General features: G+C 42.3%; 1 protein-coding gene, 1 long non-coding RNA gene and 1 other non-coding gene across 3 annotated transcripts; 2 read left to right on the top strand and 1 right to left on the bottom strand.

Moving 5' to 3' along the window:
* Positions 1–603: 603 nt before the first annotated feature.
* LOC109905417 (uncharacterized) lies at positions 604–6,673 on the top strand. Its single transcript, XR_004203092.1, has 8 exons — positions 604–755; positions 1,924–2,067; positions 2,211–2,345; positions 2,995–3,050; positions 3,298–3,329; positions 4,034–4,159; positions 4,771–4,871; positions 5,612–6,673. It is a non-coding gene; the product is annotated as an uncharacterized LOC109905417 (transcript).
* On the bottom strand, positions 2,339–27,203 carry LOC116353615 (uncharacterized). The gene is made up of 3 exons (XR_004203093.1): positions 26,655–27,203; positions 3,968–4,143; positions 2,339–3,186 (listed from the first exon to the last, which is right to left on the bottom strand). It is a non-coding gene; the product is annotated as an uncharacterized LOC116353615 (long non-coding RNA).
* LOC116353614 (uncharacterized) lies at positions 6,752–11,709 on the top strand. Its single transcript, XM_031790461.1, has 3 exons — positions 6,752–7,943; positions 8,305–8,361; positions 8,549–11,709. Exons 1-3 carry the CDS (start codon positions 7,568–7,570, stop codon positions 8,824–8,826), a joined length of 711 nt encoding a protein of 236 aa, XP_031646321.1. The 5' UTR covers positions 6,752–7,567; the 3' UTR covers positions 8,827–11,709.

Genomic DNA, 27,203 nt, shown 5'->3' with positions numbered 1-27,203 from the left:
TCACATGCTCAGGGTCCACTTTGGTTCCCAAACCATCATTTAAGAAACCCTGCTCTACATCAGTTGTTCCCAACCTTTTTCGGGTTACCGTACCACCAACTGAATGTTGCTCTGCCAGGAGTACCCCTGAAGTACCCCTTCTTTTGCATTTTAACAGTAGTCCTATGGTCTCCTGAGTCTTCTCAAGTACCCCCTGTGGATAGACCAAGTACCCCCTAGTAACCCTGGTTGCAAACCACTGCTCTGAACAGTATAGCCTTCTATGGCAGACAACTGGCTCTGTGGTTTATAGAGCTTTGGGGATATTAAGCTCAATAAGGTTTTTTAATTCAAATAACTTCTATTGAGCTGCAGATAACTTTAGGGAGCGCTAACCATAGATATACCGTTGTTTCCCGACAATATATTGAGTAAGGTATAACTTACTCAGTTTTTCAGGCATTTTATCATAGAATTATCTCTATGCATTTTATCCTATCAACTTCAGTCACTGATTGGCAATTATAAAATGCAATTTTTAAAGAAAAAATTATGAATCACTTTAATTTGGTTTAACTGTAAAGCAATTGACAGTAGGAATATTTTCTTAGTGAGCGTTTTGCAAATATCACGCCTTCCTCATGACCTGAGATCGAGCTTTTCACAGAATACGTAGCCAGCGCTTTGTCTTGATGTGAGGATGTTCCACGTTTCACAGGGCAAGTCAATCCTTTAGGAGTTCCAGTCTCTGCCCATGCTGGGAAGTTCTACGACACGTGAGTATAGCAAGTACCCTTATTATGTGTGCTCTGGGTAGAAGCTGCCCTAGGGCTCAAATCTTAAGCGGGGATATGAAAAATTGACCTGATAGTGTTTAAGGGCAAATTCATCCTACTACCTTTGTTGTTGTAATTTATTATTGACTGTATGTTTTGTTTACTCCATGTGTAACTCTGTGTTGTTGTATGTGTGGAATTGCTATGCTTTAACTTGGCCAGGTCGCAGTTGCAAATGAGAACTTGTTCTCAACTAGCCTACCTGGTTAAATAAAGGTGAAATATATATATATATTTTAAATACCTTTAATTAAGATGTGTCATCATGATGTGACTCTGTATTTGTGAGCATTGTGACTCCACTCTGTCTATGGCTGTGTTTCAAACTCATAAAAGACACACGCTCGTCAATTTACCCTTGCCTTATGTCCTTGGCGTAATCTCTGCGGCTATATTTGTCGTCGGTCCAAATGATTTGCCAAGCCAGGGAAGTTTACAACGTAAACCCCTCAGCCCTCATTTTAGTGGACTTTGCGAGTATACAATTATGTTCACTTCGGGCCTGAAACGACCTATAATTCAATTCGCAATGATTGTACAGTACATCCACTAAGAAAAGTCTGCCAAAACTCAAAACCTCAACGTCAATATGGAGTCAACATACAAGTAAAAATGAATGTAAATAAGTTTGAAATGCACAAACACGTCTCGTAAATACGTCTCGTAAAACTGATGTTTTTGTTTGTTTCGCTTTTGGAAATTGTAGAAATAAAACATTTTCCTTCTTCAGAAGTTCCAGCTAGGCAGGCTGACGTTGGTTAGGTAATTCATTCGCTAGCTATCATACAGTAGGCGTATATTAATAATGATATAGTTAATATAGGTAAACATGCAATCATAATTGACTGTGACACATATAATGCACCAATAAGCTACCTGTGGCTGAAAACACAGCTGACGAGTGACGAATTTCCAGGCAAGGAAGGTCCATTTAAAAAGCATTCCTTCCTCCCTCGCCCTGCAAGTGTATACTCGTCAGACGTCATGATACATCATCAGAAGTCCACTAAATTTGAGGGCTGAGGGGAGGAATGCAGCCTTAGTATATGTGCTGCAAGTAGATATAGAAAATGACCTCTAGACATGAAGATGAGCCTCTGCCTTTCAGGTCTGCCAGAGATCACGTCTGCGGTGGGCTGAATTATGACGTTCTAGATTACACTTGCTGTGAAAGAGTACTGCATAAAGAGGATGCGGCTGTCTTGCTGTGGAAACAGGGTCTTTAACCTCACCCAGGCTTCCTGTTGTGAAGGTGAGACAGACAGAGTCATGTCTCCTAGCAGTATCCCATGGCATCTACAGTATTCACTCAAACCTGGTAACTGTGAAAAGTTATTTTCTCAGCACCTCCCAAGTTCTTTCAATATGTGTTTATCTGTTATTCAATCGATGCAGGTCAGCTGACTCTTAATGTGAGCCAGCTGGTGTCAGATTGCTGTGGGTGTCAGGCCTATGACCCACTCAACCAGCTGTGCTGTGACTCTCAGATCCTAACCAGGACCCAACCCCATTCCAAGTGTTGCGGAAAAGGTCAGCGAGATCAGGTCTATTCACATCTATTGATGTCATCATCGATTATGTAGTTGTGTTTGTTTTATTCTTCACAAAGGCATAAACAGAGATGTTGTCGTGGTGTGCATTTTAGACTTTGCTTTCAAACTGTCTTTCCAATAGAGGTCGGGTCCTCTCCTTGTTCGGGTGGCGCTCGGCGTCGCCAGTCTTCTAGCCATCATCGAAACACTTTTAATTTTCCATGTGTTTTGTGTTGTTTTTCCTCAATTCCCTCAATCATTTGTTGTGTATATAACCCTCTGTTCCCCTCATGTCTTTGTGTGGGATTGCTTATTGTAAGTGCTTGTGCATGTGTTGTTTGATGCGTGACGGGTTTTTGGACCCAATTATCTTGTTATTTTTATGCCGTGGGTTTTACTGTTAAACTGCTCCGGCTATTACCAAGTTCAGCTCTCCTGCGTCTGACTTCCCTGCCATCGATTACGCACCCCTTACATCTGTCTGCTCCGAAAACTGTTTGGAAGAAGTTTCCCAATTTCCCACCTGCACCTCACGGCTTCTATGCTCACTCCCCGTCACAATGTCAAGACCGTTAGACTTGAGCACTTGAAAGCCATTCAGTCGTTTAAACAGTACATCTGATCAGTCCTTATTACCTGTTCTGCAGAGCTTTACAACGAAGACCACCAGCTTTGCTGTGGAAATGTCGTTAAAGGAAAGAAGGTACTGACCAAAATGTCCGTTCACCACCAGTGCTGTGGAGACCACCAGTTTGACCAGCGAAGCCACTGCTGCTGCTTCGATTCTGAACCACTCTCTCCAGAGCCTCTCAATGCAAGCTGCTGTGCATCATCAGGGTCTAATGTTAGAAAAAAAAAAAAAGGAAACCTACTTTGTATGGTTGTAATGAAACTTCACGTTATGATAGTTTGTCATCTTTGTGTGCGTTTTGTTCCTTTTTTTCCCCCAGCACTTGGGAATTGCTCCGACTTCTCCAAAATGGTAAGGTTGCCTTTGGCCTTCAACCATATAATGAACCTCATGTTTCACTTTCTTTATTCAATGTTCAATTCAACCATTTCAGGTTTGAATATAATATAATTGTTGTCCAATGGCTAAAAGCCACAATGGGATGGCATCCATTTTAAATGATGCAACATCATTAAGATGCAAATAAAAACACCCACTACATGTCAGTTTTTCCAAATGTTCTTTAATATTTACTGAACATCTGCAGGTGTCAGATATTGCTTTATTTTTCCTTGTGGGTTTTGCCTTTTGGCATTGGTCTGCCAACAAGCACATTGACACTGAGATAACCTCCAATGGGCACTTTAACTGTAAAGGATTGCCTGTAGAACAAGTGTGGTGGAATAATTAGAAACATGATAGATTGTTTTATTTTTTTAAATAATATTTTTGAACTATGCTTGTATGTGTGTATTTGTATACATTTCTACTGTATGTTTATGGTCTGTTAATGTATTTATGTGCATGTGTTGTATGGCATCTAATTGTGGGTGTGTACTGTGCATATGGATCCTTTGAAATGAATGTCTTCCCCTGGTAAACTGTGGAGGCAGATGCAATGACAAACAAATAGTTTAACTTTCCCAGTTTATAGACTTCCTGTACATTACCTTGCTCTGAGCTGCACTTCCTGCAGAGGTCCTCCCCACTCTGTCTTTTTCTCCATCTGCCTCCAGTATGTCAGGGAAACAGCCCTGTGGTCTAGGTGCCAGAACGTTGCTGTGTGAACCCTACATCTCTCCAGGGACAAAGTCACTTCCACGACCAGACCTGCTGTGAGGGAACACTACGCCACACCCCATGTAAGACAGTATACACGTGCAGACAGAGAAGCACACACGATGGAGACATTGGAAATGTATTCCATGAGACTCCAGAAAGCGTTATTAAATCTATAATGAAAAATAAAAAATAAAATCTTAAATGAGACACGTTTGTGTGAGTTCTTGTGGAAGATTAGGCGTTCAACCACGAAAATAAGATAATGTTCTCTGAGCGCCAATGACGTGGAGGCACCTCTGATTCAGAGGGTTTGGGTTAAATGAGGAGGACACATTTTGGTTGAATGCATTCAGTCATGCAACTGACGAGGTATCCACTTTCCCACAAACCACACATGGGAGGAAACAGCATTAAACAGCTGTTTTATATCATCAGTCGAATCACCCAATCTCTGCAAATTCTGGGGGTTTTCACAAAGGCCATATTGCATTATATGTAGATGAAAGAGCAGTCCATATGCGTAACAGATGACCCGTTTTGTTCAGCAGTCATCGCACTGTATTGTATGGATGCTGATTTTACAGTATGTACAGTAAATGCTGCCAGGTTAGACAGATTATTTACCCGTCTTGATCTGATCATCACCACCATCCCCATCTCTGTCCTTCCTCCTTCCCATCTCTCTAACCAGATCTCTACAATGGTGCTAGCTGTGGCTCTCAGGTTTACAATCCAGACAGTAAAATCTGCTGTGCCGGGAAGCTGTCCAATAGGGTGCTTGGAAAAAACCTGGTAAGTCCATTAGCCCACAGAGCTCACAGGCCTACGGCTGAAGCTTAGTTCACTGAACCTCCTCCACTACATAAAAATCAGTTCTCCTCATCTCAGTCAAATTGAAGTAAAACAGCTAAATCTTCCATACGCTTGTTGAGTTGTTGTTTGTCAAGGCATAAAGACAATGCTGTACAGCACAGGGATGTATCTGTGTATTTGTACATTTTTAAATGGTCAAAATAACTCGTGACATTTTAAGGCAAGGCTGACACTATACGTTGTCCACAGACACATTTCAGTCCACTCAGAATGTTTAGACAGGGCCCCCGTGGGAAGAGGGTGTCCCTATACTCAAGGCCAATTTTCTAGAGTGCTGCTTGATCTAAAAGTCTGCCAGGGAGAAACTCTGCCCCGTGATTTACCAGTAACAATAACTATTTATGGTGTTTGCTTTACTTGGGCTCTATGCGGTACCATGTCAGTTCTGACAGCACATTTAGTTCTGTAAGCCCCACCCTGCAACCAGTTGAGAGTAGAGCAGCTCCTCTTTTGTGTGAGAGTGTGTCAGACGACGGATAACTAGAGGTCTCTTTTCTAACGCTTAGCACTGTTGGTAGAGGATGAGTGCACAGGTCCCCTGGTAAGAAAGTTAGACTCTCTTTTTTGGGTATGTGCATGCCACGGTGTGTCTGCATGTCTGTTATTCATGTTGTGTGTGTGTTGTTGATACCCTGCTGACTGGTGTGTCTCTCTCCCAGTGCTGTGGTACAACTCCGTATGGTGTAGAGGACCGAGGGGTGCTGTGCTGTAACCAGACCTTGCACTGTGAGGTGGAGGATGGGTACCAGTGCTCCCCAGGTGGCCTAGTGCACAATTTATTTAATTTTAAATAAAAAAATAAATATATATTTTATTGTGATTTTTCAAGTGGTGCTACAGCACCCTCAGCATCCCTACTTCCCGTTGCTATGGGAGGAAGCTGGTTGATGGTTGTTTGTGATTTTAGGAACATTACTAATGTATTTTTCATTTAAACTGTGTTTATTATTGACTGAAGTCTGTTAATTGGAAATACGTAAAAATGTATCATGACCTGACAGACTGGAAATATATATATATATTTATTTTGTATGTATTTTACCCCTCATTCCACTTCCCCCCACAATTTCGATCTTGTCTCATTGGGTTTCACACGCTGATCTAAATTCTCTAGAGAACAAGTGGAAACGTGGGCGAACACATAATTAACAAACAATGCTCTAATGTTAAAGGCTCAGACCCTGTCATTCAAACTGTGGGTCGCAACCTGTAGTGCTTTCCCCAAGAACTTGCATGGCAGTCTGAATTTACACTGATACCATTACTCAATACTTTGGTCAAGAAATAAGCGGGAGGTCTGTGCAGTGCAGTTGTCAGTGACGCACTTGAATCTACTTTCGTTTGAATCAAAATAAATTCAACTACACTTTTGTTTCATCACAAAACTGGAGAGCAAGCTCTGTCTGGTGTTGTCCACAAAGCATATTACATGGTCAAGCAAGAATGTTTCAGACTACTAAACAACTAATGATTTAGAACCATAGAGAGTTACCGCAAGTTGCAAAGAAAACAGGAGCTGCCTTCACTATTTCAGCACCATTTCGACTTCAACATTTCAGCATCAGCAAATCACCTCTGCTTAGTCTAATACAGTGACAACTAAAAGATCTATGGTCTATGACACTGTCAATTTTTTGTTTTCCTAGGCTACCTGGCTAAAATGCTTGCTTGCTAGCCTAACTTCCTTTCGTGGGCAACGTTAGCTAGTTAACATTAGCCTTCTACATCTAGCTACATATTGAACTTCCATCCTCTCAGGCCAGGGGCACAACAATGTATGAATTAATGGGTGGATCAGAATCACCGTTATAATCATTGGCCAGTACGGAGAATTAAGTAAAACCACAAGTCCAAATCCCTATCTCCATCCATGACTAATTTGGCAAAGGGACAATTTCAGTTAGCTAGCCACCAGAGGACAACAACACAACGAGATTCAACAATTGAAATAGTTTCTGTCAACAACGTATTTATTTTTATTTGATGTGATAAGAGTGAAGCCAAATCCAAACTTGTTTCCCTTGACACTCTGTTTTGGTGCACCAGGAACATTCACAGTTGAACTCACTCAGTGTAGCTCAATGTTGATGGGCTATTATTTTATATATTTTTTTTTTATCAAGGGAGGCCAAGTGCTCAACGGTTTCCCTTGCATCTAATGCTATACGTGGCAACAATGTCATACTCTTTATGACCTGACAGCATCAGATAGATGGCTGACATACAGAGGGGCTCTGTTTCGCTCTTTCGGATGCTTTCTCCGGTGAGATACATTCAGCCTCTTGCTAATTGAAGGAAAATTATAAAAACAAAAAGAGATATATTTTTTTCTTGGTACATATATTTTGGGGGAAGCCTGGCTTCCCATGGCATCCATGAATACATGCTACTGGTCATCTCTCTTCATTGCTCAATCTGTCAATCTGTCGATTTCAAGTAATCAACTGGCTAAAACTCATTTTTATAGCTAGAACTCTCCAGATCCCATTTCCTTGAGAGCTATTCATCGAAATAGAATGGGTCAAATCTAATCAATGATAAATAATCATCAGTACATATGGCTCTGATGTCACCCAACATGACAGCACAACCGGAACCAAATTCTGAGAGATGATATGGACTCTTTTGATATAGAGAGATCAAAAAAAAAGTCTCTGCCCAGACACAGCAAGTGGGGGAACAAGTCCTGCTGCGGAGTCAAGGCTTATGACCCCAGCTGTGACCAGATGAAGTGCTGTGCAGGGACTCTGTACGACCTGCAGTTTCAGGACAGACTCTCAGAGGAGGCCCAATGCTGTGGGAGTGTCCTGATGGAGGCCGGTTCCACCCAGACCTGCTGCTCTGCCCCAGGGCTAGACCTGCTCTATCCTACCCAGCAAGGGTTCACCTGCTGTGGGCACCGCTACCCCAACTCATCCCTGTGGTCCTGCTGCGCGGGGGTCCTGCACCCAAGGCCTGAACCACACACCACCAGCAAGAACATGATTCCAGGTCAGTGGGAACCGGATACAATCCAAACTTGATACCCGTTTTTCATCCATATTTGATTTATCTCTGAAAGGTCTCCGAAAGACCTACCTACAGGGCAGACGAGTGATATGAATATTCTATATGTTATTCATGTTGTCCTTTGTAGCTCAGTTGGTAGAGCGTGGCGCTTGTAATGCTGGGGTAGTGGGTTTGATTCCTAGGACAACCCATATGTAAAAATGCACTCGTGACTAAGTTTATTTTGGATAAAAGCGTCCCCTAAATGGCATACATGCATAAGATAAAGGGGATGTCTTTTCATGGGTCCCTGCCTGGAGTCTGTCTCTGTCCATTTGATTAGACTGTTGTTCATTGTCCTCAGGACCCAGGCTTCTACCACTGGGGGATCTGAAGACTGAAGTCCTGTGTCACAGCAGAGGTAAGGCCTCCAGTTTGAAGCACAAGATTACAGGAAACATTACTCAATACTTTGACCTTTAGCAAGAGCATTGGGAAGCCCTTGAATCTACTTTTGTGGGAAGTACTTGAATCCCTTTGGGAAGCACTTAGACTAATTGATTTACAGTAGCTTCACAACACGGATCTAAAGTGTGTGTGTGTCTCAGTTCTGGTAGGGACAGTGGAGAGTGTGTCTGTGAAGATGAATGAGCGGTCCATCGTGATGGTGAACGCCATGTACATGCAGGCCTCGCGTGGCCATGTCAGCGCCGTCCCTTCCCCTCACTACGTCACATTACCCGACCACTGCAGCTTCCCTGAACTGGTGCTGGGCAACACTTACATCTGGGTGAAAAATAATTTCTCAGGCACCATAAGATTTATCTCTGATCTCAGTGATGATTCCTTCCCTCTCCATTCCATTCTCTCCAGGTGCTCAAAATGATACTGTTAACCATGTTTTGAGGCAATACAGTGTTTTGTTCACAATTACATTGCTTACAAAAAATGTATTTAAAACAAAACCCGTCTATTTTGGGTTCTGATGGGGTAGGACAGATGAACTAAGCTCATGAGGCGTACGTTATATTCTTCAAGAGTCAATTTGTATATAATTCATTTAAAACTCAAACAAAAATGTATGTGGATGATGACCCATTTAAGATATCAGTATATCTTTAAGCAATTTTTATTTGCTTACAAAAAACAACAACCATGTTTATGATATCTCATGAGTCATATCTCAGGATAAGTCATATTTTATTATGTTTGTCTGGGTAGTGGTTTTCTGTTATATTATCGCAAACGTTCCTTTAATGTTAATGCAATATTTTCTTAATAATGTCTATTCCATACTGAAGCTATTTACTCACTGAAACTCTTTGTTCAATGTGACACTAACATCATTGGCATGAATCTGTCTGTGAAGTGATTGCACCACATTGTGAAACGGCAGGAAATAAGCCTATTTTCTAACCAAGCAATTGTGTGTAGGTGTGTGACTTCACCACAAGGACTATTCTAATAAATGAAGATACTTCAAACTCAGATATTGACTGAGATGTAGCACATAAAACATTGTCCTGCCACGGACAAATAAGATCCTTGCTGATCCTCTCTTTTAGTTGTGACTATTGTACAAGGCTGGGTGGGAGGCCACAGCCATGCTGGCACCTGCATGACAACATAACTACTGTATGAAAGACAAAGTAGAGTTGGTTCAGTTCCATTCCACATAAAAAAAAACACCAAACAAAGCTGTCCAGTTACAGGGCAAACAACTGTATAAACTGCAAACACATAGTGTTATAATCTTAGTGTTCCTGAACATTGTGCTAAAAATAATGGAAGGATTGAAGAAAGCGATAGGATATTTTAGTGGAGCCTCAGAAACCACAATGAAATGACTGTATATCAAAACAATAGGTTGACACCGGCGCCAAACAATTGTTTGAAACTGTGAGTGAGAAATTGCATCTTTCTTATGCTTCCTTCCAGACTCTTGTCGTGGGAGATGGTCCAAGTCCTTGGACACATTCCCAGTTAACCACACCGTTCTAAAGTGAACCACACAACCTCTTCCTGTATGAAGCTCTGACCGAAAGTGTCTCAAAGTAAGCCAAAACGTGGCACTATTGTAAAACAGTTCTAACACAGCAGATCTATGCTCTCTAATGGCCTACACAAAGAAAATATCATGTTATGTGCACCACATATCTTTTGTTTCACACAAATTGTTTAAAACAGAACATAGACAGAAACGCATAAGCATACATGTCAAATGTCATTTCATCCTATTTTCGAGACTAATGAAAATACTGTATCCTATCACTACTGTGTGTAGGGGGAAAGCATAGGGCCACTATCCCTTGAATAAATTCAGGGACAAGAGGCTAATTTGAGCTGGCGAGGGTTATAAACGGACAATAAAGTGATTATTATTAACACAGAGAAGCTGTGTTAATAAAGAAGTAAGTTCACAGACAGCAGGCTGGAGAGTCCGGGAGTAAACATACACACCTCAGATGCTGTCGAAGACTCAGTCTACTTACTCAACACTCTTAGAAAAAAGGGTTACAAAAGGGTTCTTCGCCTGTCCCCATAGGAGAACCCTCAGTGGAAAGGGTTCTACATGGAACCCAAAAACGGTTCTACCTGGAACCAAAAAGGGTTCTTCTATGGGGACAGCCGAATAACCCTTATTGGTTCTAGATAGCACCTTTGTTTTCTAAGCGTGTATAGGAAAGCAGTCGACATACACACCTCAGATGCTGTCGAAGACTCTGTCTACTTACTCTACTTGCAAGGTGTGTGTCAAAGCATCTATTAGGAGTATAATAACAGTATAATAGGAGACTCCATTTGGATGAATGATCTCCAAATGATCTGATAAAAGGAGGAACTTCAGCATAGCTTGGGAATGACTATCCAGAAGAATGAGATTGGGTTGACTTGCTGACAGAAAGAAACTTAGCACAGCATTTGCACTTCTTCTCGACATCCCCTTCGGGATGCACTTTTTCAACAATTGCCTTTTCAGGGATGATTGGAATAGTGTGGTTTCTGAGATTAAATGTCAAAATCGTATAAAAGTGATCTGACATGTTTCAGCAATAAGGTTCGAGGAAGTGTGATATATGGCCAATATACCACAGCTAATGGCTGTTCTTACACACAACTCAAAGCAGAGTGCCTGGACACAGCCCTTAGCCGTGGTATATTGGCCATATATCACAAACCACCAAGGTGCCTTATTGCTATTATAAACTGGTTACCAATGTAAATTAGAGCAGTAAAAATACATGTTTTGTTATACCTGTGGTACACGGTCTGATATACCACGCCTGTCAGGTTTTGGGATGATGACCCCATCCACTGCAGAGGGCAAAGCCCTCCTGTAACGCTCCGGGTGTCGTGGGTGTGGAGTCATACGCAGGAAACAGAGAGTTCACTACTGTGCTATTTAATGCACTCACAAAACATTGGGTGCTCAAACACAAATGCCTCAAACACGGGGGACCTGTGTTTGTAAATCATGTCTGAGTGCTCCCATGGCTATTTCTTAAATAAAAAAACAAGAAAGTTGTGCTGTCTGGTTTTTAATATAGGGAAGGTCAAATCATTTATACATTTTCTACTGATACGTTATTACAACTCTATTAAAGAACATTCTACACAAGGTGTCACTTCATTTTTTGATATTTGATGGGAACAATCCCCTACCCCTCTACACACCTCAAGTTAGCTCTTTCATGCCAACAAAAGGCAACATCAAAAATGGCTTTCTAAGAAACTCACTTTTTGGATTTGAAACTGTCACCATAACCACTACTCTACCAGACAGACAGAGACTACATGTTAAGGGGTACTTCAAAATGCACACATCAAAGACAACACTTCAGAGGTTGGAGAATGGTGTGGGGGCTTGTTCTTCTTGGATCCAACAACCGTTCCTCAATCTTCTTTTGATGACTACAAACATAGATTATGAATCTTCAAAACCTACACTATAGGATGGATGTGTTTAGGAACGGGGGACGAAATTAGAAAGAGGCGTGTTTCCAATTACCAACAAATAGACCCTAGAAATGTTATTCCAAAATCTTAATATTGGAACTTTGTCCCTTCATTTGCCTACTACTGTCTATAAGCTATCATAACATGTGGGTTTTTTCTTGGGGACAAGGTATCGGAACGCTTTTGAATGGTCTACAAAGCATGCCCCCAGGTCAAAGTAGCCATCTGCACACAAGGGTTATATTGTTACTCCACGACATAGTACGTTATCCCAACTCTATTAAAGAACATTCTACACAAGGTTTATACACCTTGCAGGTGAGGACAATGGTTTAAAAAATGGGAGAAGAGTAGAGAAGACTTCCTCATTGTACTGTATATCAGAATATATCACAACTTATTCCAAAAAGCTCAAGACTGTTATTGTTCCCTTCAATAGAAATATTTTCAAACTACTTTCTGCACATTTCTGCTACTGTCTTAGGCTATACAAGTGCTATCTCTTGAAAAACAACATGTTGATAACTTTGCAATACCTTTAGCAGTAATAATAATAATAAACCTCTGCTTTAGTAAAGAAAACAATAATGACAGGTGTGTTGTAATAAAAACGAGTGGTGTCCACTGACTAAATGCAGTATTTCTGGAAAACCCAGATATTCACAAAGTTTGTGATGAATGACAGGTTGTTTATTCATTCAAAATAGATTTGGCCTTTAAAATTCAATTAAGCTGCTTATTTTCAGGGTTTAGTGAAAGCAGGTTATTTTTTACCCTTGGGACAAGGGGGGTAAACAGAATGTTAAGACTACACAAGGGTTAAGTAAAGTATTTACAAGGTTTCTAGTCATTTCTTGTCATTAATGTCTAATTGACCACACATTAGTGCAAGTAGAAGTGCAGTCAATGCTACACAAGTGTCTGTCGTCTAGGTGCTCATTATAAGTGCTTGAAATCATAGACTGACTCCTTTGCTGTGTTCTAGAGCATCAAGACTGTTTTATTTATTTATTTTATTTTACCTTTATTTAACCAGGTAGGCAAGTTGAGAACAAGTTCTCATTTACAATTGCGACCTGGCCAAGATAAAGCAAAGCAGTTCGACAGATAAAACGACACAGAGTTACACATGGAGTAAAAACAAACATACAGTCAATAATGCAGTATAAACAAGTCTATATACAATGTGAGCAAATGAGGTGAGAAGGGAGGTAAGGGCAAAAAAGGCCATGGTGGCAAAGTAAATACAATATAGCAAGTAAAACACTGGAATGGTAGTTTTGCAATGGAAGAATGTGCAAAGTAGAAATAAAAATAATGGGGTGCAAAGGAGCAAAATAAATAAATAAATAAAAATTAAATACAGTTGGGAAAGAGGTAGTTGTTTGGGCTAAATTATAGGTGGGCTATGTACAGGTGCAGTAACCTGTGAGCTGCTCTGACAGTTGGTGCTTAAAGCTAGTGAGGGAGATAAGTGTTTCCAGTTTCAGAGATTTTTGTAGTTCGTTCCAGTCATTGGCAGCAGAGAACTGGAAGGAGAGGCGGCCAAAGAAAGAATTGGTTTTGGGGGTGACTAGAGAGATATACCTGCTGGAGCGTGTGCTACAGGTGGGAGATGCTTTGGTGAACAGCGAGCTGAGATAAGGGGGGACTTTACCTAGCAGGGTCTTGTAGATGACATGGAGCCAGTGGGTTTGGCGACGAGTATGAAGCGAGGGCCAGCCAACGAGAGCGTACAGGTCGCAATGGTGGGTAGCATATGGGGCTTTGGTGATAAAACGGATTGCACTGTGATAGACTGCATCCAATTTGTTGAGTAGGGTATTGGAGGCTATTTTGTAAATGACATCGCCAAAGTCGAGGATTGGTAGGATGGTCAGTTTTACAAGGGTATGTTTGGCAGCATGTGTGAAGGATGCTTTGTTGCGAAATAAGAAGCCAATTTTAGATTTAACTTTGGATTGGAGATGTTTGATATGGGTCTGGAAGGAGAGTTTACAGTCTAACCAGACACCTAAGTATTTGTAGTTGTCCACGTATTCTAAGTCAGAGCCGTCCAGAGTAGTGATGTTGGACAGGCGGGTAGGTGCAGGTAGCGATCGGTTGAAGAGCATGCATTTAGTTTTACTTGTATTTAAGAGCAATTGGAGGCCACAGAAGGAGAGTTGTATGGCATTGAAGCTTGCCTGGAGGGTTGTTAACACAGTGTCCAAAGAAGGGCCGGAAGTATACAGAATGGTGTCGTCTGCGTAGAGGTGGATCAGGGACTCACCAGCAGCAAGAGCGACCTCATTGATGTATACAGAGAAGAGAGTCGGTCCAAGAATTGAACCCTGTGGCACCCCCATAGAGACTGCCAGAGGTCCGGACAGCAGACCCTCCGATTTGACACACTGAACTCTATCAGAGAAGTAGTTGGTGAACCAGGCGAGGCAATCATTTGAGAAACCAAGGCTGTCGAGTCTGCCGATGAGGATGTGGTGATTGACAGAGTCGAAAGCCTTGGCCAGATCAATGAATACGGCTGCACAGTAATGTTTCTTATCGATGGCGGTTAAGATATCGTTTAGGACCTTGAGCGTGGCTGAGGTGCACCCATGACCAGCTCTGAAACCAGATTGCATAGCAGAGAAGGTATGGTGAGATTCAAAATGGTCGGTAATCTGTTTGTTGACTTGGCTTTCGAAGACCTTAGAAAGGCACGGTAGGATAGATATAGGTCTGTAGCAGTTTGGGTCAAGAGTGTCCCCCCCTTTGAAGAGGGGGATGACCGCAGCTGCTTTCCAATCTTTGGGAATCTCAGACGACACGAAAGAGAGGTTGAACAGGCTAGTAATAGGGGTGGCAACAATTTCGGCAGATAATTTTAGAAAGAAAGGGTCCAGATTGTCTAGCCCGGCTGATTTGTAGGGGTCCAGATTTTGCAGCTCTTTCAGAACATCAGCTGAATGGATTTGGGAGAAATGGGGAAGGCTTGGGCGAGTTGCTGTTGGGGGTGCAGTGCTGTTGTCCGGGGTAGGAGTAGCCAGGTGGAAAGCATGGCCAGCCGTAGAAAAATGCTTATTGAAATTCTCAATTATGGTGGATTTATCAGTGGTGACAGTGTTTCCTATCTTCAGTGCAGTGGGCAGCTGGGAGGAGGTGTTCTTATTCTCCATGGACTTTACAGTGTCCCAGAACTTTTTTGAGTTAGTGTTGCAGGAAGCAAATTTCTGCTTGAAAAAGCTAGCCTTGGCTTTTCTAACTGCCTGTGTATAATGGTTTCTAGCTTCCCTGAACAGCTGCATATCACGGGGGCTGTTCGATGCTAATGCAGAACGCCATAGGATGTTTTTGTGTTGGTTAAGGGCAGTCAGGTCTGGGGAGAACCAAGGGCTATATCTGTTCCTGGTTCTAAATTTCTTGAATGGGGCATGTTTATTTAAGATGGTTAGGAAGGCATTTAAAAAAAATATCCAGGCATCCTCTACTGACGGGATGAGATCAATATCCTTCCAGGATACCCCGGCCAGGTCGATTAGAAAGGCCTGCTCGCAGAAGTGTTTCAGGGAGCGTTTTACAGTGATGAGTGGAGGTCGTTTGACCGCTGACCCATTACGGATGCAGGCAATGAGGCAGTGATCGCTGAGATCTTGGTTGAAGACAGCAGAGGTGTATTTAGAGGGGAAGTTGGTTAGGATGATATCTATGAGGGTGCCCGTGTTTAAGACTTTGGGGGGGTACCTGGTAGGTTCATTGATAATTTGTGTGAGATTGAGGGCATCAAGTTTAGATTGTAGGATGGCTTGGGTGTTAAGCATGTTCCAGTTTAGGTCGCCTAGCAGCACGAACTCTGAAGATAGATGGGGGGCAATCAGTTCACATATTGTGTCCAGAGCACAGCTGGGGGCAGAGGGTGGTCTATAGCAGGCGGCAATGGTGAGAGACTTGTTTTTAGAGAGGTGGATTTTTAAAAGTAGAAGTTCAAATTGTTTGGGTATAGACCTGGATAGTAGGACAGAACTCTGAAGGCTATCTTTGCAGTAGATTGCAACACCGCCCCCTTTGGCAGTTCTATCTTGTCTGAAAATGTTGTAGTTTGGAATTAAAATTTCTGAATTTTTGGTGGTCTTCCTAAGCCAGGATTCAGACACAGCTAGAACATCCGGGTTGGCAGAGTGTGCTAAAGCAGTGAATAGAACAAACTTAGGGAGGAGGCTTCTAATGTTAACATGCATGAAACCAAGGCTATTACGGTTACAGAAGTCGTCAAAAGAGAGCGCCTGGGGAATAGGAGTGGAGCTAGGCACTGCAGGGCCTGGATTCACCTCTACATCGCCAGAGGAACATAGGAGGAGTAGAATAAGGGTACGGCTAAAAGCTATGAGAATTGGTCGTCTAGAACGTCTGGAACATAGAGTAAAAGGAGGTTTCTGGGGGCGATAAAATAGCATCAAGGTATAATGTACAGACAAATGTATGGTAGGATGTGAATACAGTGGAGGTAAACCTATGTATTGAGTGATGAAGAGAGAGATATTGTCTCTAGAAACATAATTGAAACCAGGAGATGTCATTGCATGTGTGGGTGGTGGAACTAATAGGTTGGATAAGGTATAGTGAGCAGGACTAGAGGCTCTACAGTGAAATAAGCCAATAAACACTAACCAGAACAGCAATGGACAAGACATATTGACATTAAGGAGAGGCATGCTTAGTCGAGTGATCAAAAGGGTCCAGTGAGTGGAGAGGTTGGTTGGTGATTTAGACAGCTAGCCAGGCCATCGGTAGCAAGCTAGCATAGGATGGAGGTCTGTTATTAGCCACCTCTTGCGTTCCGTCAGTAGATTAGTGGGGTTCCGTGTGGTAGAGGGGATTAATAAAAAATCACACAACAACAAAAATAAAAACAATAGATATAGTTATAGAGGCCCAAGAAGAAAACATAATAATAATAAAAATAAATAAATTGTCCGATTGTCTATTCAGATAGCAGCCGGTAAGACAGCTAACGGTTAGCAGGCCGCAGATGGGCGTTCAGGTAACGTCGCGACGGAGGAGCCAGCCGGAACTCCTTCGGGTAGATAACGTCAGCAGTCCAGTTGTGAAGGCCCGGTGGGGCTCCGCGTAGGCAGTAAAACGGGTCCGGATAGGTGACTGCAGCCCAGGAGTGATTGATGGAACTCGGGAGTGATTGACGGCGCTGGCTAGCTCCGGAATATTGATGTTTGCTCCGGAATCGACGAAGGCCGATAGTCACACGGATAGCAGCTAGCTAGCTGTGAGATCCGGGTATGAATGTCCAGAGAGCAGTCGAAATCCAGGGACATGGAGAGAAAAAATTGGTCCGGTATGTTCCGTTCCGAGCCGCGCTGCGCCGTACAGAACTGGCAATAGATTTTCGAGCTAAAGGATAGCTGATGACCACAAACCGTGGTTAGCTGAATACTAACGATTTGCCAGTAAAGGAGCTAACTAGCTTCTGATTAGCTTCTGGATTAGCTTCTGGCTAGTTTCAGGCTAGCTTCTTGGAGTTTCTGGCTAGCTTCTTGGAGGATTACAGATTTGAGGTAAATAATACTTTTTTATAAATATAAATTGGTGAGGCGGGTTGCAGGAGAGTGTTTTGAAGATGAGTTGATGGAAAATAAAAATAAAATGTATGTGAAAAAAGTTGTAAATATATATATATATATATATATATATATATATATATATATATATATATATATATATATATATATATATATATACACAGGACACGACAAGACGAGGACAAAAGACGTCTGAACTGCTATGCCACCTTGGAGTACAAGGCAGATCCTGGACAAAGGTGAGATTGTCTATCACTTTTTTTCAATCTGCCAATCTAAAGCTGAAGACTTGTAGCCTAGTCTACATCATACACTGCTCCTTGTGTCATTACCGTGTGAAATAAGGTGATATACAGGCCAGCAGCCCAAGCCCAAGCCGATGCTGCATTATCTCATTTACTGTTGCTACATTGTCCTGGCCCCACTTTAAGAGACTATTAATAATGTTCGATAGCACTATTGTTTTACCTTACATGTTTGAACTTGGCAACATTTAGTTGTAGTTTCAGCCTACATGGATGTCAAAGTAGCTGACCGACCACATTATAATTCCTCAGTAGCCTATAACCTAACATAACCTCCCCATGTTTGATTGTAGGGAGGTTGTTATTTTCTTCTAATTAATTTGGTTGTTGGTAAACAAAGACCCCACTGCTGAAAGACGCAAAGCCCGACAACTTCTCAAATCCACCTAAACATTTTTGTATTTTGTAGAAGAAATTACAAATTTATTTAAGAGTGTCAGGCCAGTCTCCTGGAGTCGGGTCAGAACTGCTGTGAGCCTTACATCATGTTCTGCTCTGTCCCTTCCGCACACGAGCACATCGTCCGCGTGGACTATGACGCCACTCAGCCCCTCCAACAGCTGGGACATGAGTCTTTGGAAATGCTCAGGACCGGAAGCGATTCCAAATGGCTAAACATTAAAACAGTACCGGCCAAACGGTGTTATAAACGTTGTGAGCGCCCTACTCTCTGACAGCGGTATCTGTTAGAAACCTGAGTGGGCATCCAGCTTTGTGAAGACTTGTGAGCCATCCAACTGAGCCAGTGACTGCTCCACTGACGGTAAGATGTGTCTCTCTCTGCAGAGTGCCTCATTCAATTTAGTCATGTCCACACAGATCCTTATTTCCCCATTGGCTTTTGGGACCACCACCATCCCTGCACTCCAGTCTGTGGGACTCTCTATTTTAGACACCGCCCCAATGTCTTCCATCCTCCCCAACTCTTCCTTTACTCTGGCCAATAAAGGGATAGGCACCCGGCGGGGGGTGGTAAGGGCATAGGGGACAGCATCCTCTTTCAGGCAGATTTTGTAGTCACCTTCTATCCTTCCTAGACCAGAAAACACTTTGGGGAATTTATTTTTGAAAACCTCACCTGGGTCCTCCAGTTCGCTCACACTCTCAATGAGTTGCAATGCTTCAATTGCTGGCAGCCCCAGCAACGGTCTTGCTAGAGAGTCAATGACGAAGACATCCTGGATGGCACTTTTGTCTTTACTCCCCAGTTTAATCACCAAGTGCCCTACCACTGGTAAAATGTTATTACTGGGCCCGTACAGTTTTTTGTTTGTAGAGAGCAAAGGGCCATCTCTGCTATAGCTATACAGCCTAGTTGGGATAGATGTCACTGCTGCCCGTGTCTAGTTTAAATGACACAACCTCCCCATTGAGTTTAATGTCTGAATGCCAGCCAGTATTGTTTCCCTTTACTTCTCCCAGCAAGATGCTGTCCTGCTGTACCTCCTCTGAAACCTCATGCATTTGCTTTAATCGACAGACAGCTGAAAAGTGTCCTCTCCTGTGACATTTCCTGCATCCCAGCATCCTTTGCTGGGCAATCTTTCCATCTGTGGAAAGGGGATTTCCCACATTTGCTACAAACATTTGAACTAGCTACTGGTGCTGTCTGTGATTGTTTTCTCCACGTCTGTCTCTGTTTTGTGTTCCCCTCCGTTTTTTTTTAGCTCTGTATGAAAATGCATGTATTTTCTCTGCCTAACCTGGTTTACAGCTTTGGACAAGGTAAACTGGGAATCCAACTAACTTTTCAGAAAGTGATATATTCCTTATTCCGACTACAATCCGATCTCGGATCAGCTCTTCCCTGAGCGCGCCAAACTGACAATGTTCTGCTAGTTTGTGAACAGCTGTGATAAAACTGTCAGTGGTTTCACCCTGCTCCTGTTTGCGCATATTAAACCTAGCTCTCTCAAAAATAATGTTGTGTCTCCCTACAAAATGCGTTTCAAAACAGTCTTTAACGGCACTGTAGTTAAGTTTCTCTTCCTCGGTCAACGTTGAAGCATTTAATATATCCTCGGCTTCATCACCCATAGAGTAGATCAGTGTATTAACTTGAAATGCCTCATTTTTAAGCCTGATGCTACCCTGTACCTTTCAAAGCGCCTGATCCATTTCGGCCAGTTTTGAATGTCCATACAAACAAAATTCTCCGGGGGACTAATGCGAAATCCGTCAGCACTAGCCACCGGCCTGTCCGTGTTTGCGCCAAAGCCCGTTGAACTTGGAGTCGCAAACCCTGAAATCCCGCCAGCTTCTTCCTCTTTTGCAACATGTTGCTTAGCAGTAGCTTAGTCCTTGCTCGTTAGCTAGCAAAATAATGATATGCGCTGTTTTATCTCCAACACTGTGCCCTCCCTGCTTTGAAACAGCCTGAATGTATGATTTACTTGGTACCTCCTTCACGTTTATGTGAATTTTAAAACCACTTCTGACACCATGTAGTATGATGTAAAATAAAGACGCGCGACAACGAGGTTCTAGCTCCAGCCTGTTATTAACCTAACCCTTGCATGTCCTACATAGGTACGGATGACCCCCAAGGGACATCCTACTACAACTGTATAGATGGGTTATGGTTAAGCTGGCATAAGCGAATGATAGTGGATTTCAGTTCACTTTTTTCAGTTATCTGACTGAAATTTACCTCCTAGGTTCTTAGAGAAATGCACATGCTCGTTTAATTTTGAATTTAAAAAACAACCTATTGTGTGTTTTTTTGTGTGTGAAAATTGGTAGCCAGCAGGAAGCCTACATAGCTACAGTACGTGTTTTCCTTTCTGCAACTTCTACAAAGAACGTTAACCATTATATTGATGAAAAGGAATTTGGACACACAGTTGGTGTTTACCATCAGTGGCATTAAAAAGCCTTCACTACCATAATGGTATAAAGGCATTGACTCTTGATTAATGTATTGGAAGACTGTACTAAATATCTTGGGTATGATGGGATAAGTTACACTATCCTGACTGTATTAGTCTCAACCTACCATTTCTGATTTTAACTATATGGTTAAAAAGTATATGGTTACTGTGCTTCGGAAAGTATTCAGACCCCTTGACTTGTTTGACATTTTGTTACGTTACAGCCTTCTACAATTGATTACATTGGTTTTCTCTTATCAATCTACACACAATTAGCGGACAATGTCAAAGCAAAAGCAGGTTTAGTATAAGAGCACAAGGTGAGACCCAGATGCAGACATGGGAGGCAGATGGTTTGAGTCTTGATATTTATTAAACAATCCAAAAGGGCAAGAAAATGGTCGTGGACAGGCAAAATGTCAACCAGTTCAGAGTCCAGGAGGTACAGAGTGGCAGGCAGGCTTGAGGTCAGGGCAGGCAGAATGGTCAGGCAGGCGGGTACAGAGTCCAGAAAACAGGCAAGGCTAAACAAATAAATGTGAGGACTAGCAAAAGAGAATAGAAGCAGGAGCAAGAGAAAATGCTGGTTGCCTTGAAAAGCATACAAGACAAACTGGCACAGAGACAGGGATATATACACTAGGGATAATAAGTGACACCTGGATGGGGTGGAGACAATCACGAGAAAGGTGAAACCGATCAGGGTGTGACATTTAGAAAGGAAATCCAATTTATTAAATCAAAATGTGATTACATTTACATAAGTATTCAGACCCTTTACTCAATACTTTGTTGAAACAGCTTTGGCAGTTATTACAGCCTTGGGTCTGAGGCTACAAGCTTGCCACAGCTGTATTTGGGGAGTTTCTCCCATTCATCTCTGTAGATCCTCTCAAGATCTTTCAAGTTCGATGGAGAGTTTTGCTGCACACCTATTTTCAGGTCTCTCCAGAAATGTTAGATTGGATTCAAGTCAGGGTTCTGGCTGGCCCACTCAAGGACATTTAGAGACTTGTCCTGAAGCGTCAATACAGGACTAAGATTGAATCCTACACCTGCTCTGATGCTTGTTGGATGTGGAAGGGCTTGGAAAATATTCATGACTACAAAGGGACACCCAGCCACAAGCTGCTCAGTGATGAGAGCCTACCAGATGAGCTAAAAGCCTTTTATGCTCGCTTCGAGCAAAGCAACACGATGTGCGATGAGACAAGGACATCCCTACCGACCAAGCCCTCCCTAACCCGGACGACGCTAGGCCAATTGTGCATCGCCCAACGGACGTCCCAGTCGAGGCCAGTTACGACAGAGCCTGGGCACGAACCCAGGGTCTCTGATGGCACAGCTGGCGCTGCAGTACAGCACCCTTAACCACTGCGCCACCCGGGAGGCCCAGAATGCTGTTAATTGACTATAGCTCAGCATTCAACACCATAGTGCCAACAATGCTGATCACTAAGCAAAGGATCCTGGTACTAAACACCTGTCTCTGCAACTGGATCCTGGACTTCCTGACGGGCAGCCCCCAGTTGGTAAGGGTAGCCAACAACACATCTGCCACGCTGATCCTTAACACTAAGGCCACTCAGAGGTGGGTGCTTAGTCCCCTCCTGTACTCCCTGTTCACCCATGACTGCATGGCAAAGCACAACTCCAACACCATTACGTTTGCTGATGACAACAGTGTTAGGCATGATCACCGACAACGATGAGACGGCCTATAAGGAGGAGGTAAGAGACCTGGCAGTGTGGTGCAAAGAGAACCTCTCCCTCAACATGAGCAAGACAAAAGGAGCTGATTGTTGACTATAGGAGAAGGAGGGCAGAATAGAACCCCATTAACATGGACAGGTCTGAAGTGGAGAAGTTGAAAGTTTCAAGTTCCTTGATATCCATATCCCCAACGAACTATCATAGTCAAACACACCAACACAGTTGTGAAAGAGGGCATGATAACACCTTTTACCCCTCAGGAAACTGAAAACATGGTTATATGGTTATGGTTAACATGGATATAAACATGGAAAACACAGTTATACTGCTGCACCATCAAGAGCATCCTGACCGGTTGCATCCCCTCCTGGTATGGAAACTGCTCGGCATCTGACTGTAAGGCGCTACTGAGGGTGTATCGTCGGACGGGGCCACAGTATTTAGGTTGCAATAGTTTGTGTAGGGGGGTTAGGGTCAGTCAGTTAAACCTGGAGTATTTATCCTGTCTTATCTGGTGTCCCGTGTGAATTTAAGTATGCTCCCTCTAATTCTCCCTCTCCCTTCTATCCCGGAGGACCTGAGCCCTGGGACCATGCCTCAGGACTATCTGGCATGATCACTCCTTGCTGGCCCCAGTCCACCTGATCGTGCTGCTGCTCCAGTTTGAACTGTTCTGCCTGCAGCTATGGAACCCTGACATATTCACCGGACTTGCTACCTTGTCCCGGACCTGAAATTTACTCTCGCTGACCTGTTGCACACTCTAGAACCACTGTGATTATTATTTGAGCCTGCTGGTGATATGAACGTTTGGCCATGTACTGTTATCTCCAACCGGCACATCCAGAAGAGGACTGGCCACCCCTCATAGCCTGATTCCTCTCTAGGTTTCTTCCTAGGTTCCTGCCTTTCTAGGGAGTTTTTCCTAGCCACTGTGCATCTGCATTGCTTGCCGTTTTGGGGTTTTAGGCTGGGTTTCAACATCGGCTGATGTAAAATTTGATTGCTGACGGCCGAGTACATCACTGGGTAGAAGCTTCCTACCATCGAGGACCTACTGTATATACTAGGCAGTGTCAGAGGAAGGGCCAAAAAATAGTCCAACACTCCAGTCACATTGTAAAGAAAGTAATTTCAATAGTATTGTGATATTATGTCATGGAGTAACAATAAACTTTAATTTGGAGAAATTACAAACCTTGTGTGCAGATGGCAACTTTGACCTGGGGGCATTCTTTGTAGACCATTCAAAAGCGTTCCGATACCTTGTCCCCAAGAAAAACCCACATGTTATGATAGCTTATAGACAGTAGTAGGCAAATGAAGGGACAAAGTTCCAATATTAAGATTTTGGAATAACATTTCTAGGGTCTATTTGTTGGTAATTGGAAACACGCCTCTTTCTAATTTCGTCCCCCGTTCCTAAACACATCCATCCTATAGTGTAGGTTTTGAAGATTCATAATCTATGTTTGTAGTCATCAGAAGAAGATTGAGGAACGGTTGGTGGACCCAAGAAGTACAAGCAGCCACACCATTCTCCAACCTCTGAAGTGTTGTCTTTGTGTGCATTTTGAAGTACCCCTTAACATGTAGTCTCTGTCTGTCTGGTAGAGTAGTGGTTATGGCGTTTGCTCCCCAAACCAGAGTTTGAGAGTTCAAATCTGAGGAGAGCATTTTTTAGAGAGCCATTTTTGATGTTGTCATGAAAGAGCTAACATGAGGTATGTATCCCCTAGTTCAAATCCCAGAGAAACAGTTAATGTAGCAACTTCTTTCTTGTTGCCTTTGTGGGTCTGAAAGAGCAAACCAGAGGTATATAGGGGAAAAGGGGCTAGTTCCCATCAAAAAGCAAGAATGAAGTGACACCTTGTTTCAAATGTCATTTCAATAGAGTTGTGATAGCATACTCTGCTGTGGAGTAACAATACAAACATACTCTGCAAAAGCCAACTTTTACCTGGGGCCATTCTTTGTAGACCATTCAAAAGTGTTCCTAGTCTTGGTCCCCCTGAAGAAAGCCACATATTAAGATAGTTTCAAAATAGTTGTAGTAGTAGATATGGTGGTGAATTCCCAAAGGAGAGGTTGTGAGTTAAATTCATTTCAAGAGCATGCCAACTTGCTTTTGTTGCCTTGACAGAACAATGTTGAGATGGGGTTCCGGAAGGACATAGACAGCAATTGAAATTGGATTATAAAAAGTTAGGGTACAGCAACTGGTGTTGAGAAGGAGTGCTGATCTACGATCAAACCCACCCCTGTCCATATAAAGTTATTCCAGAGACAACTGATTCAGAATGATCTAGGCAAAGCTGATCGTAGAAAAGTGCTCCTCTGTACGCATTTATGAAATGGCTCAGGCTAAGAATGCTGAACTGGAATCAGTACACCCCCCCCCCCCCCACCCCCCGTCACAGTAATGTTATTCATTCTACTCACAAATGCTAAACAGATCCTAGTTCAGCACTCCTACTTCAAGCCACCAAGTGAATGTTGGGTATTGGGTGCTAAACGTCTTGAACAGTGGTTGAAGAAGTACCCAATTGTCATTCTTGAGTACAAGTAAAGATATGTTAATAGAAAATGCCTCAAGTAAAAGTGAACCAGTAAAATACTAAGTAAACCTCATTGCTAAAAGATACTTAAGTGTCAGTGGTAAAATTATAAATTATTTGACCTTCCATATATTAAGCAAACCAGACAGCACAATTCTCTTGTATTTTTAATTATGAAATAGCCATGGGAACACTCAGACATAATTTACAAACGAAGCATGTGTTTAGTGAGTCCGCTAGATCAGAGGCAGTAGGGATGTTCTCTTGATAAGTGTGTGAATTGGACCATTTTCCTGTCTGGCTTAGCATTCAAATGCATAAAGTACTTTTGGGTGCCAGGGAAACTGTATGGAGTAAAAAATATATTATATTCTTTAAAAAATGTGGCGAAGTAAAATTGAATGTTGTAAAGAAACAGAAAGAGTAAAAGTACAGATACAAAAACAAACCCAGATATAAACAGAATGTAGTGGAGTACTTTAAATACATTTTTGTTAAGTAATTTACACCACTGGACTTGAAAGGAACACCGGTACCCCATGTATATAGCCTTGCTATTTTTATTTTACTGCTGATCTTTAATTATTTGTTACTTTTATTTATTATTTTTTACTTTACACATTTTTACACATTCTTACAACTAAGGGCTTCATTTCAGCATTTCACTGTAAGGTCTACACATGTAGTATTCCGCGCATATGACAAATACAATTTGATTTGTTACACATGAAAAACATGTTGTGAAACACACACCTTAACCTTAACACAGATGGGATGCTTTACATAAGTTGCTATTTTTTATTAGACACTAATATATATGTCCAATAAACAGACGTTCAAAAGTCGGAATGTACAGCAAAAACGACTGGAAAGTTATTCAAAAGCAGGTGTAGTGAATCAAGCATCTTGGGGTTACCTGAAATAGGTAAAAGTATATATTTTAAATGTTCTAATTTATTTAATCTTTATTTAACTAGGCAAGATGAACTCAACAACATCGACATAGACACAAGTTACCTGCTATATTTGGGGAAAAGGATTAACACAGAGAGAACTTGGCAAAATACAACGCATGCTTCTGTAGTACGAGTAGGTATATACAGTATCATCGGTAACAATTGTGTACAAGCCACCTAGCTAATAAAATACTGGGGCTTGCGGTCATTAGTTACATTTCAACCACAGCGATTCCCCAATTGAGGCGCAACAGAGTTCACCCGCAAATGCAGGAACACCGGAAATAATAACTAAACCAACGAATGAGAAATGGTGGAGGCTACTAGAACGAAGAGACATTTTTTTCCGAATAAACGTGGGGAGTGAAAAACGTAATTACATAGCTCACTCCCTACCCGGTATCTCATTCTACTGTTATACGACTCTGTATGCGTTGTTTGTTGGCAACCTTGTTATTTACGAAGTTATTGGAACGGATTCCTGTTGGAACGTTCCACAAATTATACCCACCCGGCGCAGACAATGAAAGCTCTTACAATGTTCAATGTTTACATTTCTCTAAAACAGGCTATAAGCTACATGTGCACCATCAACTCAGAACAGTAGGGGAGGTTATGAGGTAGGAGAGCGGCCAAATTATTAGGGTGAGGCACATGGGCTACTAACAGCTTACTACACAACATACAGTACACTTAGTGTTACTTTCTTAGCTAAAGTATGCATATCTCTCTGGCATATTACATCATTTATAAAACAGCATACATTATATTTTTGGACTCACCTAGTTGTGCTGTGCTCACTTGAACAGGAAGGTGGCGCCGCGGTCCTTCTTGTGGGCTCTAGAACAAGACCCGAATCCCGACTTGGAATTCCGAGTTGGATGACCGTTCAAAATAATTTTCCGTATTTTCCCCGTCAGAGCTAGTTTTATCAAAGTTCCCAGTTGTCTTGAACTCACTGAATTCTGAGATTTTCCAGATCCGAGTTTCCAGTTGTTTTGAACGCGATATAAATCATGCTGGATTGACAGCATGGCCAATGTATTCAAACTTTTCTGTCCCATGGTGTTACCCCCTTTTTCGTAATATCCAATTTGTAGTTACGATCTTGTCCCATCACTGCCACCCCGCTACGGACTTGGCGAAGGTCGAGAGCCAAGCCGCACTGCTTCTTGACACACTGCTTGTTCAATTTCTGATTTATAACTTGTTGTTTAATGTTTATGTCCAATGGCTGATGAGCACCGATAAGTTTTATTTAGTAAAGATAAGTATTGAAAATGATTTTCCATTAAGATTGTCAACTTGCATGATGACTGCTTGTCAAGCTT

The sequence above is a fragment of the Oncorhynchus kisutch genome, linkage group LG15 (assembly GCF_002021735.2).
Source record: "Oncorhynchus kisutch isolate 150728-3 linkage group LG15, Okis_V2, whole genome shotgun sequence".
NCBI classification, from domain to species: Eukaryota; Metazoa; Chordata; class Actinopteri; order Salmoniformes; family Salmonidae; genus Oncorhynchus; species Oncorhynchus kisutch.
The sequence above is the reverse complement of the archived record's forward strand: the minus strand, read 5'-3'. Positions and strand labels throughout refer to the sequence as shown.

Bases quoted from the DNA above. Each gene is read 5' to 3' on its own strand.
- LOC116353614 (XM_031790461.1), top strand. From the start codon at position 7,568: ATGGACTCTTTTGATATAGAGAGATCAAAAAAAAAGTCTCTGCCCAGA. The intron at 7,944-8,304 runs GTCAGTGGGAAC...CATTGTCCTCAG, and splicing joins CAGCAAGAACATGATTCCAG to GACCCAGGCTTCTACCACTG. The intron at 8,362-8,548 runs GTAAGGCCTCCA...TGTGTGTCTCAG, and splicing joins AGTCCTGTGTCACAGCAGAG to TTCTGGTAGGGACAGTGGAG.